The 12,128-nt window shown below is 49.0% G+C and overlaps 1 protein-coding gene across 2 annotated transcripts in view; it reads left to right on the top strand.

The window, feature by feature from the left end:
• LOC108579269 overlaps nucleotides 1-12,128 on the top strand; it is a 45,180-nt gene that overhangs the window by 31,476 nt on the left and 1,576 nt on the right. For both annotated transcript variants that reach the window (XM_017942772.1, XM_017942773.1), the window contains exons 8-13: nucleotides 4,920-5,170; nucleotides 5,304-5,551; nucleotides 5,620-5,772; nucleotides 5,863-6,008; nucleotides 9,094-11,778; nucleotides 11,856-12,062. In XM_017942772.1, the coding sequence (XP_017798261.1) occupies nucleotides 4,920-5,170; nucleotides 5,304-5,551; nucleotides 5,620-5,772; nucleotides 5,863-6,008; nucleotides 9,094-11,778; nucleotides 11,856-12,062 (3,690 nt within the window). The remainder of the gene's footprint in view (nucleotides 1-4,919; nucleotides 5,171-5,303; nucleotides 5,552-5,619; nucleotides 5,773-5,862; nucleotides 6,009-9,093; nucleotides 11,779-11,855; nucleotides 12,063-12,128) is intronic.

Genomic DNA, 12,128 nt, shown 5'->3' on the forward strand with positions numbered 1-12,128 from the left:
ACGGAGAACGATTCGACCTCTCTCCTACTCTCGCTCCGATCGTTTCAACTTTCCGAACTTTCACCTATTTGCCTGTCCGATCTTCCGGTCGCGAACCCATCGCGATCTTTCCTAGATCTTTGTTTCTTCGCCCTTTTCGAATTCGCCGGATGAACGCGAAGGCATTTCACCTGCGAGCCACGGAGAAAACGTTATTAAATTATGGATTCTCGCCACGTTCCCTCAGTCTAACGAATTAATATGGAAATTTCGAAGCACCTTGCGAAATCCCAGGGGCACCCTTGGGACTGCCGCGCTACCACCGAGGGTGAGGAGATCGACTCGCATTGGCGTCGCTGCTCCAATTTTCGTTCTTCCTTCGTATTTCCTACTCCTTTTCTTTCTTCTTCTTTCGTTATCCCGTTTCGTCGGTTTTCTTCGTCTTTTTCGCGAATTTTTCGACGTCAGACGGACTCGACAGGTCGGTCTCTCTTTGTGGGCGCGAGTCGAGAATAGGGGCGGAAATTCGACGCCCATGACGATGGTTGGAGCGGTACGGTACGAGCGTACTAAAATGAAACGTATATTTGAGGTTAGGGCGGATCAGGGGTTGAGCCCCCGAGTCGTTTATATGGTGATTCAATGGGGGTGCTTGGCAAAATGTCAAGGGACTCGTAAGGGTAGCCCGAGTTTCCCAGCTCTTTCCCGGTCGTGTCGTTATACCAACGCCCGTTTCGCGCCCTCTCGCGAATCTCTGAAAACGACGTTTTTTTCTCTTGGATTTCTAATCGAAATATTTCAAGGCTGACTGTAGCCTACGAACCAGGTGGCGAGCTGCATCGATTTTCCTCGATATCGTTGCTGACTGAAATGCGAACGGCCGTATGCTTTAATCGGAGTGAAGCGGTTACCGTTTATTCGATATCTTTCTGCGAACCGTTATCGATACCGCCAACACCGTGCACCGCTGCAAATACGATAGCCACGTTCGATCGGTGAATCAATTGCACAACTTCCCAATAGGATTTAGGACCGGGCAGATAAAACGATCACACGTCCCCTTCCCGAGAACTTTTATTTCCGGCAGCGGTGGTAACAAACCACCTCCGTCGTGATCGCTAACAGAGAGATACCTCGATGTCCATCCGTGCCGGCGCGGCGACAGATGTTGATCTAACTGCGTGTGGCTGGCAACCCTTTGTAAAAGCTGCAATTTACACGCGCCTACCTCGCAGCCGAAAAATATGGGGAATGGGGTGGCGATGAGTGGTTTCTGCCGAAGAGAAATGGCCCGAGGAGGGGGCTGTGGGTGTTGGAGAGGGATGAGGGACGCGACCGATTGTTCGTTGCCAACCGTTCAGGAACAAAAGGGGTCTACCTAGGTCGAGGAAAGTAAACGCCTGCCGAAAATCCACCCCGTCCTTTCTTCCTCTTCTCTCGCGTACCAGATAGTTGGCATATCTGACTCGCCTCTCGACGTCGGAGGTAGACTAACGCGTCTTTTCTCTCCGGTTGGTGTTGTTCGGCGTTGCTCGGTGTAACGGACAGGTCGTTTCACTTTTACGATTCGCCACGGCAGTCTTTCCGGTATCGATTTTTCACGCGGAACTTGACTTCCCGTGACCGAGCCAACTACCACGGGTTAGAGGAGTCAGTGGCTTAAGCGGGGAAAGGTCAACCACGATCTGACACGAAGCCCGCTGGTTTCTACCTTTATTCCGACCCTTCTCTCTGTCTCGGGGGAGCGACGAAAATGCTCTTGCACGATAAAGAAAATTTACGGAAAACGAGGTATAGTTTATCCCGGGTTGAAAGACGACGACAGGTTGCGGCCTTTTCCCCAGCGTTTTTAATATCGAGCGACTGGTTAGCGCCGCTCCCTTCCGGAGCTTTCTTTCTCTTTCACCGTCCTCCATTTGCCGGCTATCCTCTTATACGGCGTACCCGCGTATATATCCTATCCCCGTTGCTTGCATCGAATGCGAGAATCTCGACGCCAGGCCGCGCCGCGCCGCGCCGCGCCGGTGTAATGCGCGCATATTGCTCGGAATTTACGACGCTAGAGAATTCAGTGGGACGTAAAGCCGCCGCGTACCTATGCTCCTCGAATTTCAATTCCACCCAACCTCCATCCAGGAATTTCGTTCGCGTTCGAGAATCGACCCCCTCCCTCCTTTCTTCTCTTATTTCGAACGATCCAAAAGGAATTTGGTTCGCGAAATCCGACCTGATAGGAGAATAAAGTTCGCGGCTGGAGTAGTAGTTAATTCGTTTTACGAGGTACGTTAAGAAGAAGACGCTGGCAGACGCGAAATTTCAAGGTTGGCCTCGGTGGAAAGGATCGCGCGCGGCTGGGTAACGAACGCTGCGGCCGCAGACTACTCGAAAGTTTGGCAGCCAACATCGCCGGAGAGGAAATATTCGCCCGCTCGATGGCTTTCTACCCAAGAGAAGGCCCTCGTGTTTTTCGCAAACGGGCAGAAATCCAGAAGAGGGACCATCGAGAGACCTCTCTCCACGTGCCTCCCTCCTTGTACACCCTCTTTCACGCATTGCTTGCTCTCGTCGCTGAATCTCGGATAATCATTTTGTCCACGGTTTTCAGTCCTTTTCCTTCTGTTTCAGTGAAATCGTCCTCGCGATTTATGCACGCGGCGAAACGATGCTCGTTTATCGCGAGGCGAAAATCGATAGACGCGATGCGCACGAGAGAAAAAGAACGCGGCTCTTTTCTGCGTCTGCCCGTCAGAATTTTGTTCGCGCGTTTATAAAACGGATGCCACCCTCCGCGTTACTTTATACGCCTCCTTCCTTTTTCTCCACGTGCGATAACACGGCAGTGTTCCCACCTGTTGTTTATCGTCTTTCGACCGAGGAAAATCCACGGCTAAGTGACCTCTCGTCTTTCTTTTTCTTTTTTCATTCCTTTTTAATCGATGGATTACTCGGTACGGTTCGATTTCACTACCTTTGACAATCTTTACGAGGTTTAATTTGCAACGTAAATGGATCGTCAACGCGACTTAAGTCTGTTGGATTCACCGGGGCAAAATTATTGTTCGCACGGTATTTCAGACGCGACAGAAATTACTTGGCTCGGGGACTGTTATCTGAAATTCCGGTCGCTCGGAATCCCGTAGCCGTTTAATCGGCGAAGAAGTACGCGAAACGATAGACGGGTTAATGGGAATCGGCTAATTAAACGATTACGCGATTCCTCTGGATTCAGAAGCTGAAAGCGAACCGGGAAGGGCCTTCGATTTTCCAGTCGACGGTGGTAAATCGGTTAGAGCGTCCCTCCCCCTTTATCCGTCGTAGCCGGTCTTTGGTATCGCGCGTAGGTTCTTCCGCAGGATGCTGGAACGGCCTGGATAGGGTGTAGTATACGCGTATAGTATAGTAGCGGGCTGGATTCAGGCTGTTCCTGTCTTAGTGGTGTGGCGTTACCATGGTAACAGACTGTAAGCCGCTTAACACCACCCTCTACACCCTTTCCACTCGCTGGAATCCTTGTGCTTCCGACGTCGAGTCAACCCACCCTGCTCTACGTCGTTTGCGTTCGCGTTCGCCGTCGCGAATGCCGTCGCTTCCCGTTTCGACACCCTCTCCCTCTCGGCTTCCCCGCCTAACCGCTGCTGGCCTATTCGTGCCAAACCGTACAAAGAACCGTCCACGCACGTTCGCCTCCTCTCCTAGCGGCTCCAACCAGAATCCTTTTCACCGAGCAATCTCGACGAACGTATCGCGGTATTAAACCTGTACTATCCCTTAAACAGCGAAGCTAGGATTCGATCGTCTTCCCCTTCGGATCGCGAGGTAGAAAGAAAGGTTATTAAGAAGACGAAGACAAAAACGACGAGCTGGAGGAGGAGCGTGGAGAGTACAGGGGATGAAAAGAAATGGCGTTCGGAGAGGGTGAATCGCAGGGAGAAGGAGGCGAGACGAAGCGACCGAGTGGTGCGTGGTTGAGGAGAGAAAAGGTGGTGAGGAGGTAGAGAAGAAGCGGAGGTGTGTGCGCTCTCCTGACGAGGAATTGAATGGAGGGTGAAAAGCATCCTCGGAATCACCGCGGAGAGAGAGCCTGCTTTCTCGTTTTAACCGGAGGACTTTTGCACACGCGCGCCACTCGGAGAGAGAAAGAGGATCGTCCGCCGTCCCAGACAAAGGACCACCCGGATGCCGACGTGTGTCCTAGCTGATCCTTGATTTACAAAAAGAACGAATTCGCGTTCCGTCGTCTTTTCGATAGAGATCGGGTTCTCTCCGCGAGATTCGTATCGTGCGCAAACAGCCTCCAAGATGAAAGAAACGTCGTTTCCCTCGTTTTCTGGAATCGCGAACAAGTAGGCAAGTTATCGATGTATGGTCGCGGTTGCCACCGACTGGTCGAAAATAATGAACGTCTGCGACGATAGAACGGTACTTAATTATCGCCCGCCTAATGCTTCCCTCCCACTTGTAGCTGTCGTCGTGATCTCGGTGAATTATGCATCGACTTTTTGAAGAAAAGCACTGGGATCAAAGGGGTCTCGAGACTGCAAGGTTGAGCTTAACGTCTCATTTGACCGGTTTAAACGAGCGGAAGATATTGGATAAGGTTGAAATATACGTCGATCTGTGCCTGGTCGTGGTAAAATACCGCGCCCGTTATCGTCGCGTTTCCCCGCTCTCGTTATCGCGAAAATTATATAAAGAAGTTGACTCACCAGCTAAACATTCTCCGTTCGAGGTCCAAGTTTATCGGCGGCGTTATTTATTTGCCCGCGATTACGGGGTAATTATAAAATACGCTAAGAGCGATGTTAACGTTAACAAATGCGCGATATAATTGCACGCGATTACGAACGTTGCGGGAACGTGCCGAAGGAAACCGAACGATACCCTAGTACGCGTATACCCTAGCCCGGTGAATCTGATAGGGAACCTTGGACCTGTTTCAGGTCTGCAGCCTGCCAGCACCAAAGCGCAACCGACCACGATCAGCAAATCTCACAGACCCAGTTCCGGCGTTTTACCTCAGGGTCATACCCCCGGACCAGGTCCAGGTGGTCAACAAAATAGCAGGAGTTTTGCCGCCGCTCTGCGGAATTTGGCTAAACAGGCAGGGCCGGCACCTCAGGAAGAAGAGCCTCGCGCCAGCCCTAAGAACCGAGCGCCGCCTCCTCTGGTCAGAGGTCCTTCCCCTGCCAAGGTGAGTAGCGGTCGCGACCCACCTCCTCCCGCACTTTTCAACGCTAAACGTTACTACGTCCAAGGACAAAGAAAAGTGAGAGGAACGTTTCTGTCGATAACCATCGTAGTATCGCGAAGGTATTGCATTTTAGGAACGGTCTACTCACGAGAGAAGACCAGAGGAGATTCCCTCGTTGTACACGACTGCGAGGCCCGCGGATACCAGCAAGCACAGCGTAACTGCCGCCGCTTCCGAATTGCTGGCCCGTTCCGGTTTCCAGCCGTACCGGCCCGAGCATCATCCGGCCCACGCTCCACCGGCTTTCGCCCTGGATCCTGCCGCCTACAGTCCTTATCACCACGGTCTCTACCCACCGCCACACCTCCAACACGCTTATAGGTAATGGTATAGCAGCCCCTAACCAGCTGCTGCTACTATCAAAGCATCGTCTTCTTTCCGACACGCAGGTTAGAGGAACAATTGTATTTGGAACGGTGTGGAATGCTGAGACCACCGTTATTTCCTGGGCTACCCTCGTATCCCTTGTACGGGTTAAGATACAGTCCAGACATGCTACCGCCCGCGTCCCTCGGACTGATGTCTCCCGTGATGCACGAGCGGTAAGTGTATCCGGAGGAAAGCGATTCACTTTTTCTCTCTTCCCGATATGCATACCTCCTTTACGAACGGCGATGCGATTCTCGTTTCAGACTGAAACTGGAGGAGGAGCACCGGCTGAGGCAAGCACGGGAACAAGCGGCACTCAGGGAGGAGGAGGAGAGGAGAAGAGCGGCACGAAATTCTGCCCCTACGGCCCCGGTACCCGCGCCTGCACCTGCATCCGCCGATACTGCAGGTGAGCGAGTCGCTCCACCCCCCACTGCCTTTCATTAAAAAGAAAGCATCGATTACGAGCGATCGCGAGACTTCTGTCCCGTCGCTTGTTACGCGCGGAAATAACCTTTCTTCTTTCTATTTCTTTCTCTATAGCTCTGTTTATTCTTTTACTCTTGCGAGCGTGTGTCCCCTCACGACGTGTGTCTTACAAACGCGACCGATCCTCTCTATCATCGTCATCGTCGACTCAAGTCTCGCCGCGTCCCCTTTTTTTCTTCTTTTTACATCCGTATTTCTTTTTCTTACTCTGTGTGTGTGTGCGGTCGCGATAGCGCACAACGCGTTTTCGTTTCGATCTTTTTCCGCTTTCTCCACCACTCTTCTTCTTCTTCTTCTTCTTCTTCTTCTTCTTCTACTTCTTCTTCTTCTTCTTCTTCTTCTTCTTCTTCTTCTTCTTCTTCTTCTACTACTTCTTCTTTCTTCCGACGACTAGAAAGTAATCCGTTCGCGTTGAAATTCGTTTCCAGTGGAGAGCGTGTCCATCCGTGAATAATCCATCCTTTCGTTCTTTCGTCTCGACGTTTCTTTTAGTTTTTAACAATCGGTGCCAAGCAAGCGATCGAACCCTCGACGATAGAGAACGTCGAGTTTATAACGCTAAGTCTGAACGATCTGTATTGCGAGCGACAGTTTACCGTGAAAAAGAACGGACGAAACTGGCGAAGCAACAAGCGAGGAGAAGTCGTTGTAGAATATATACCTGACTGTGAATGGAATCGAAACAAAACAGGAAACAAAAAAACAAACATACTACGCTTCTAATTTTAATCTAGATATAATCGAAGTTATAGTCGTAGCTAATCGTTTCTTATGATGGTAGAATCGATATTTTTTAGGCAAGCGTGTATAGCTCGATGGTCGAGTTGTTAAGCTTCACAGTTTATTCTTCGGTTTTTATTTTCTTCCATTTCGTTTTCTTATTCGCCGTCCCCCGCCCCGCCTTTTTTCCCCTTTCTTCTGATAAGTTTATTTTTTTCGTTCTCGCTTGAATCGAAATCAGAAAACAGTAACCGTTGGTCAGTCACGTAACGGTCTGTCAACCCTCGGGAGACCTCTGTTCGAACGCTTTGCAGTGAAACGAGAGAGAGAGAGAGAGAGAGAGAGAGAGAGAGAGAGAGAGAGGGAGAGAGAGAGAGTAAAAAAGAAAGTATCCTAGGATCGATCGAAAACGGTAACAAAATATGCAGTCGCATTTCCGTCACCCGATTTAGCCAATGATTTCGTTTACCTGTAGACCGAAGTCAGACTTATCGGCAACCTGCGACTATCCTCTGTTTATACTAGAAGAGTAAGTCTCGTATTCGAGGCATTATATGTTCCAGAGAATTTTTGTAGTGTTGGAATGAAACCTCTCACTCATGTACAATAACATGTTCGTTACATAGTTAATCGTTTTGTAGTTAGCAACCGTGTTTAACGGCGAAACTTCAACATAAGAGTGCACATCTTGTATGGAAAAGAACTTATCTTCGTTGTTGGTCGTTACGCTCGACTTTTGTTCGAAGGACGACGTTACATGGTTACGTAAACCTTCTTTTTCCCAAACTTTTTACACGTCCTTTTGTGCAAAGGAATCTTTTTCTTTTCGTAAATTCACTTTTCCATTCGCCTTTTCCGAACACGTATGTACAACGTGTGTGTTAAACGTGTAATTGTTACAATTTAAAACGACAATCGGTGGACGTTGGTCTCTCGTCGATATGTGTTCTTCCAATTTGTTCCCCCTTTTTTTTTTTTTCTTTCTCTCCTTTCACCGGCATTTTCCGTTTCTTTTTTTTATTTCTCGTCTCTGAAAGTGTAAGTGGGTAGACGATGACTGGCTGTACGAAACGTTTCGTATCGCCTTCCAAACTAAAACGAGCGTGTGGTACTTTTTTGCGCGAAACAATGAACGGAGGACAGAGTCTGTGCTAAATCGATCTAATTGCAAGCTTTTGTGTATCATTTTCCGAAGCGTAGTGCACTCTTGCGTTAGTTCCCGCAACTGTTTTAGAAATTTGCAATTAAACGATCAGTGTCAGAATGGTTTTTTCTTAATTGTAGTAAACATATTCTACCCATTATTGACTTGATCCACCGATGTATATAACTTTGTCACACATGTTCTTTTATCAAAATTATACCGTTTTTTATATAATTTATTATGTAAACATGTATATTTGGACTATAATTGAAAATAAACATTGCAAAAAAAAAACGTGATCAAAATTCTGATTGACTTGGAATTCTTGACCCTCGATTCATTTTCTGAAACAGTTTTGGGGAGGATTCAGCGAATCTCTATCATTTGAAAAAAAACGTTATCAGTTTTCTCACGCCGTTCGGTGATACGACGTTGTTGACCGCGAGCGTCCCAATAGCGAGCGAAATTATCTGATTTCATTGAAATTCTAACGGCAATCATCCCCAATACTTCCAACTGAATACATCAACCAGTTACTTCTTCTAACGACAGGATCGCTCAGGTAAGTTGAATCAGTCGGAACCGTTCGTTCGTAGCGTTTTATAGGGAACGCGCAACGCGCGCACAATCCTTCAAATTCATGCGTTCACTTGTCCGAAACATTTTTATTCCGATATATACGTTCAATTCCTCGAAAGATGCGTTTTTCCTTGAGGAACGTTTGCGGTGTATGCGACCCGTTCTATCTATCTATCTATCTATCTATCTATCCATCTATCCATCTATCTATCTATCTATCTATCTATCTATCTATCTATCTGTCTATCTGTCTATCTATCTATCTACCTATCTATCGATCTATCCATCTATCGTACGTACGTACGTACGTACTTACACTCGAGAATAAATACACGCGTATATGTATGTACACATACGTATCTCCGAAGAACGCTTCTCCTCGCGCACGAGTCCGACAGAGAATCAATGAAACGAAACGAATAGTAGAGTTGTCCGATATGCGTCGCGGAAAAAAGAAAAGAAATTTTTGAAAGCGATATCGAGAGTCCTATTACTAAATAGTAAGTCCACAAGAGTAGATCAGTGGAAGATTACCAAGCACTGTGTTCGGGATTTGTTCCAGCTAGGAAGCCGACCATAGCGGCTCAGATGCATAGCGACCGGGAGCGAGAACGCGAGAACAGAGATCGGGCAAGTGGAACCGGTAGCGGCGCTGGCAATACCAACAGCAACGTCACTGCCAACCAGAACAATAACAGTAGCGTTGGATCTGTCAGTAATAGTCACCATCAGTCGAGAAAAGAAGAGCAGTCTTCCACTTCAGCCCCTCCGGCAGCAGCAACAGCAGCAGCACAACAACCACCGCCACCACCGGTACCACCTGTACCACCAGCACCAACAGCACCGCCACCACCACCGCCACCACCGCAAACAGCAGCAGCAGCAGCAGCAGCACCGCCACCACCGCCGCAACAACCACCGCAACCACCGCCACCGCCATCGGCAGCTCCGACAGCATCGTCCGATCCAACGGCAACGGCCAACATCTACCATTCTCGTTTGCCACCGTTCCCAAATCAAACTGCTCCCATTGGACCACCGTCCCTGGGTTCGGCTTCTATCTGTTCCGTCAGCTCCGCGGCCATGCCTCCTCCTTTGGCTTCTACTTTGCCTCCCTTGAACCTTGGACCTCCGCCAGCCATAAGCTCCGCGCCTATCGGCCCTCCACCTATCCCTTCTATAGCCTCTATGTCATCCTTAACGCCGGCGGTAATAGGACCGCCGCCACCGCCTCCACCCCTAAGCATGCCTCTGGCGCCTATCATTTCTATACCTTCTCTCCATTTACCGCCCGTATCCTCGACTACCATTCATTCTAGTCAGCATACAGCTACGATAATGAGCAGCGCAACTACGGTTACGACTTCTATATACCATCAGCAGCAGCACCAACAGCAACAACAAGTGCAACAGCCACCGCCGCAACCGCTATCCGCGTCGTCGTCGCAACATCAACAACGCAACAGCAGCGTGAACGGTACAACGACAAGCAGCGGCACGATGACCACGCACGGAACACCTAACGCCGTTCCCTCGATTATCAATAGCGTAAATCATATGACTTTGACCCATAAATCGCCGCCCTTGTCTCACGGCGTTCATACCTCCAGAAGCAAAGACACCGGTTCGACGAACACCACCGTAAATGCTTCGAGCACGAGTACAACGATGACCACCGTAACCACAACCACGAGCACGTCGGTTACCTCGCAGCCGCCGGCTTTCGTCAGACCGTTCGAAGATTCGTTTCGCTCCTCGTCCAAGCCTCAGCAGCGACCGATCATAAACAGTCATAATCACAGTATAACCAACCAGCTTCCCTATCAGGAATCGCCGATAAAGTCACCCGTCACGACCACCTCGTGTCAAACGATGATCGTCGGCCAGATAATAGCCGATAATTCCATCGTGGACGCTACGAAAGGCACGAGTCTTCAGCAGTCGCTGTCACAGCCAATCCCGTATCCACCTCAACAGTTTCATCATCCTCACATACCTGTCTCGCATGTACCTAGTTTATACAAACCACCGCATTTCTCGTCGTCGTCCTCTCCTCATCAGCATCATTCTCAACCTAAGATAAACGTCCCGACGCTGACGACCACCAGCGCTATCGGTGGTAGCTCGAGCAATACCGCTAGTACCACCGTCACCAGTTCGAATTCCACGAAACAGAGCTCTCATCACGCCGGTGAATGCAATCAAGCGGCGGCGGCGGCGGCTGCAACGACAACGGCAACGACCACGACGACGTCACCGGCCGTGACAGTGGCTCAACGAAACGAAAATTCCTCGTCGAATGTTGTAAATTGCGTTTCCACGGAGAAAACGATGGGAAACGTGAGTTATAACAGTAACAATCTGCTCCCAGGTAACGGGAGCAAGATTGCGAATCACGCGAATTCGCATCACAAGAGTAGCACGGATCCATCGACGAAAGAGAGCAAAGTGAACTCTTCTTGTAACGAGAAGATGGATAATAATCACGCAGCGAAACAGTCAACGACGAATCATCTAGGAAAGAATTCGCTTCAAGAGAACAAACCGTTGGCTGGCCATCTAACTTACGAGCAACAAGGAAAGGGTCCACCACCCGCCTTTCAGCCTCTGAAATTTAATCTCGCCGAGAAAGAGATTAAGCCCGAGGTAGAGTCTAAGATGCAGAGCGATCAGAGTAACGTTTTGTCCACATTATCGTTTCAACCGAGTTTTAAGTTCAGTATAAACGATATCGCACAGAAGCCTATAGACACCACTCAGCTGATGCAGAGCATCAAGTCTGAGGAAGTTTTGCGTACCTGTCAGAACGTTTCCAACGTTCTCCTGCAGATACCAAAATACCAAGAGAAACTGTTGAATTTCTCCAACGAGCTGAAAACCGCATTTTGTTTCACCGACAAGTGCAATAATTTGACTGAGATTTCCGTGAAGTGCGAGCCAGCGGTGTTAAATGTGCCTGACCTGAGCAAGGCTCTAGTCAAACAAGATTGTACGGGCGAAAAGTCTTTTCTTGTACCTGAGAAGCCGAAAGAGTTGACGTCCTCGTTAGATCTAGCCGAGAGGAGAAGGAAAAGGAAACGGGAAAGGAATGCAGGTATCGCGTGTAGTTCCGATTCGGAAGGCGAAGAAGAGATGAGGGATGTGGATCTATGGATCACCAAGGGCCCGCCGGCCAAGTTACAATATTCGGACAAGAAGCTCGCTTTCCTCGCCATGTTCGGTCTAACTACTTTAAGTATGAGGAACGGTAAGAATTTAATTCTCTTTACTTATCTTCGTTCTCACTCTTTCAACCTTCTTTCCCTCTGTTTCCCCCTCCTGTAGAGATAGAACTTTGTAAAGTGGAGAAGAGGTTCAGGTTGAATCCAGATCCACCGGATGTACCTTTGGATACGGAACAAGTAGTCGAATCTGTATTACCAATACCGCGAGAACATCCGGACGTGTTACTTCATACGCCAGATTTCGAGCCGAAAGTTGGCTTTCTCAGGACTATAGGCCTCGATGTAATGCCTCCTGGCAGAAGAGACGGTGTGTATCGTGCTCGGTGTTGTTATCCTTGGCGTGTTCAATCTGGTTCAACGTCTTCTAAATGTC

This window comes from Habropoda laboriosa, unplaced genomic scaffold (genome assembly GCF_001263275.1).
Source record: "Habropoda laboriosa isolate 0110345459 unplaced genomic scaffold, ASM126327v1 scaffold64, whole genome shotgun sequence".
Classification (NCBI taxonomy): Eukaryota; Metazoa; Arthropoda; class Insecta; order Hymenoptera; family Apidae; genus Habropoda; species Habropoda laboriosa.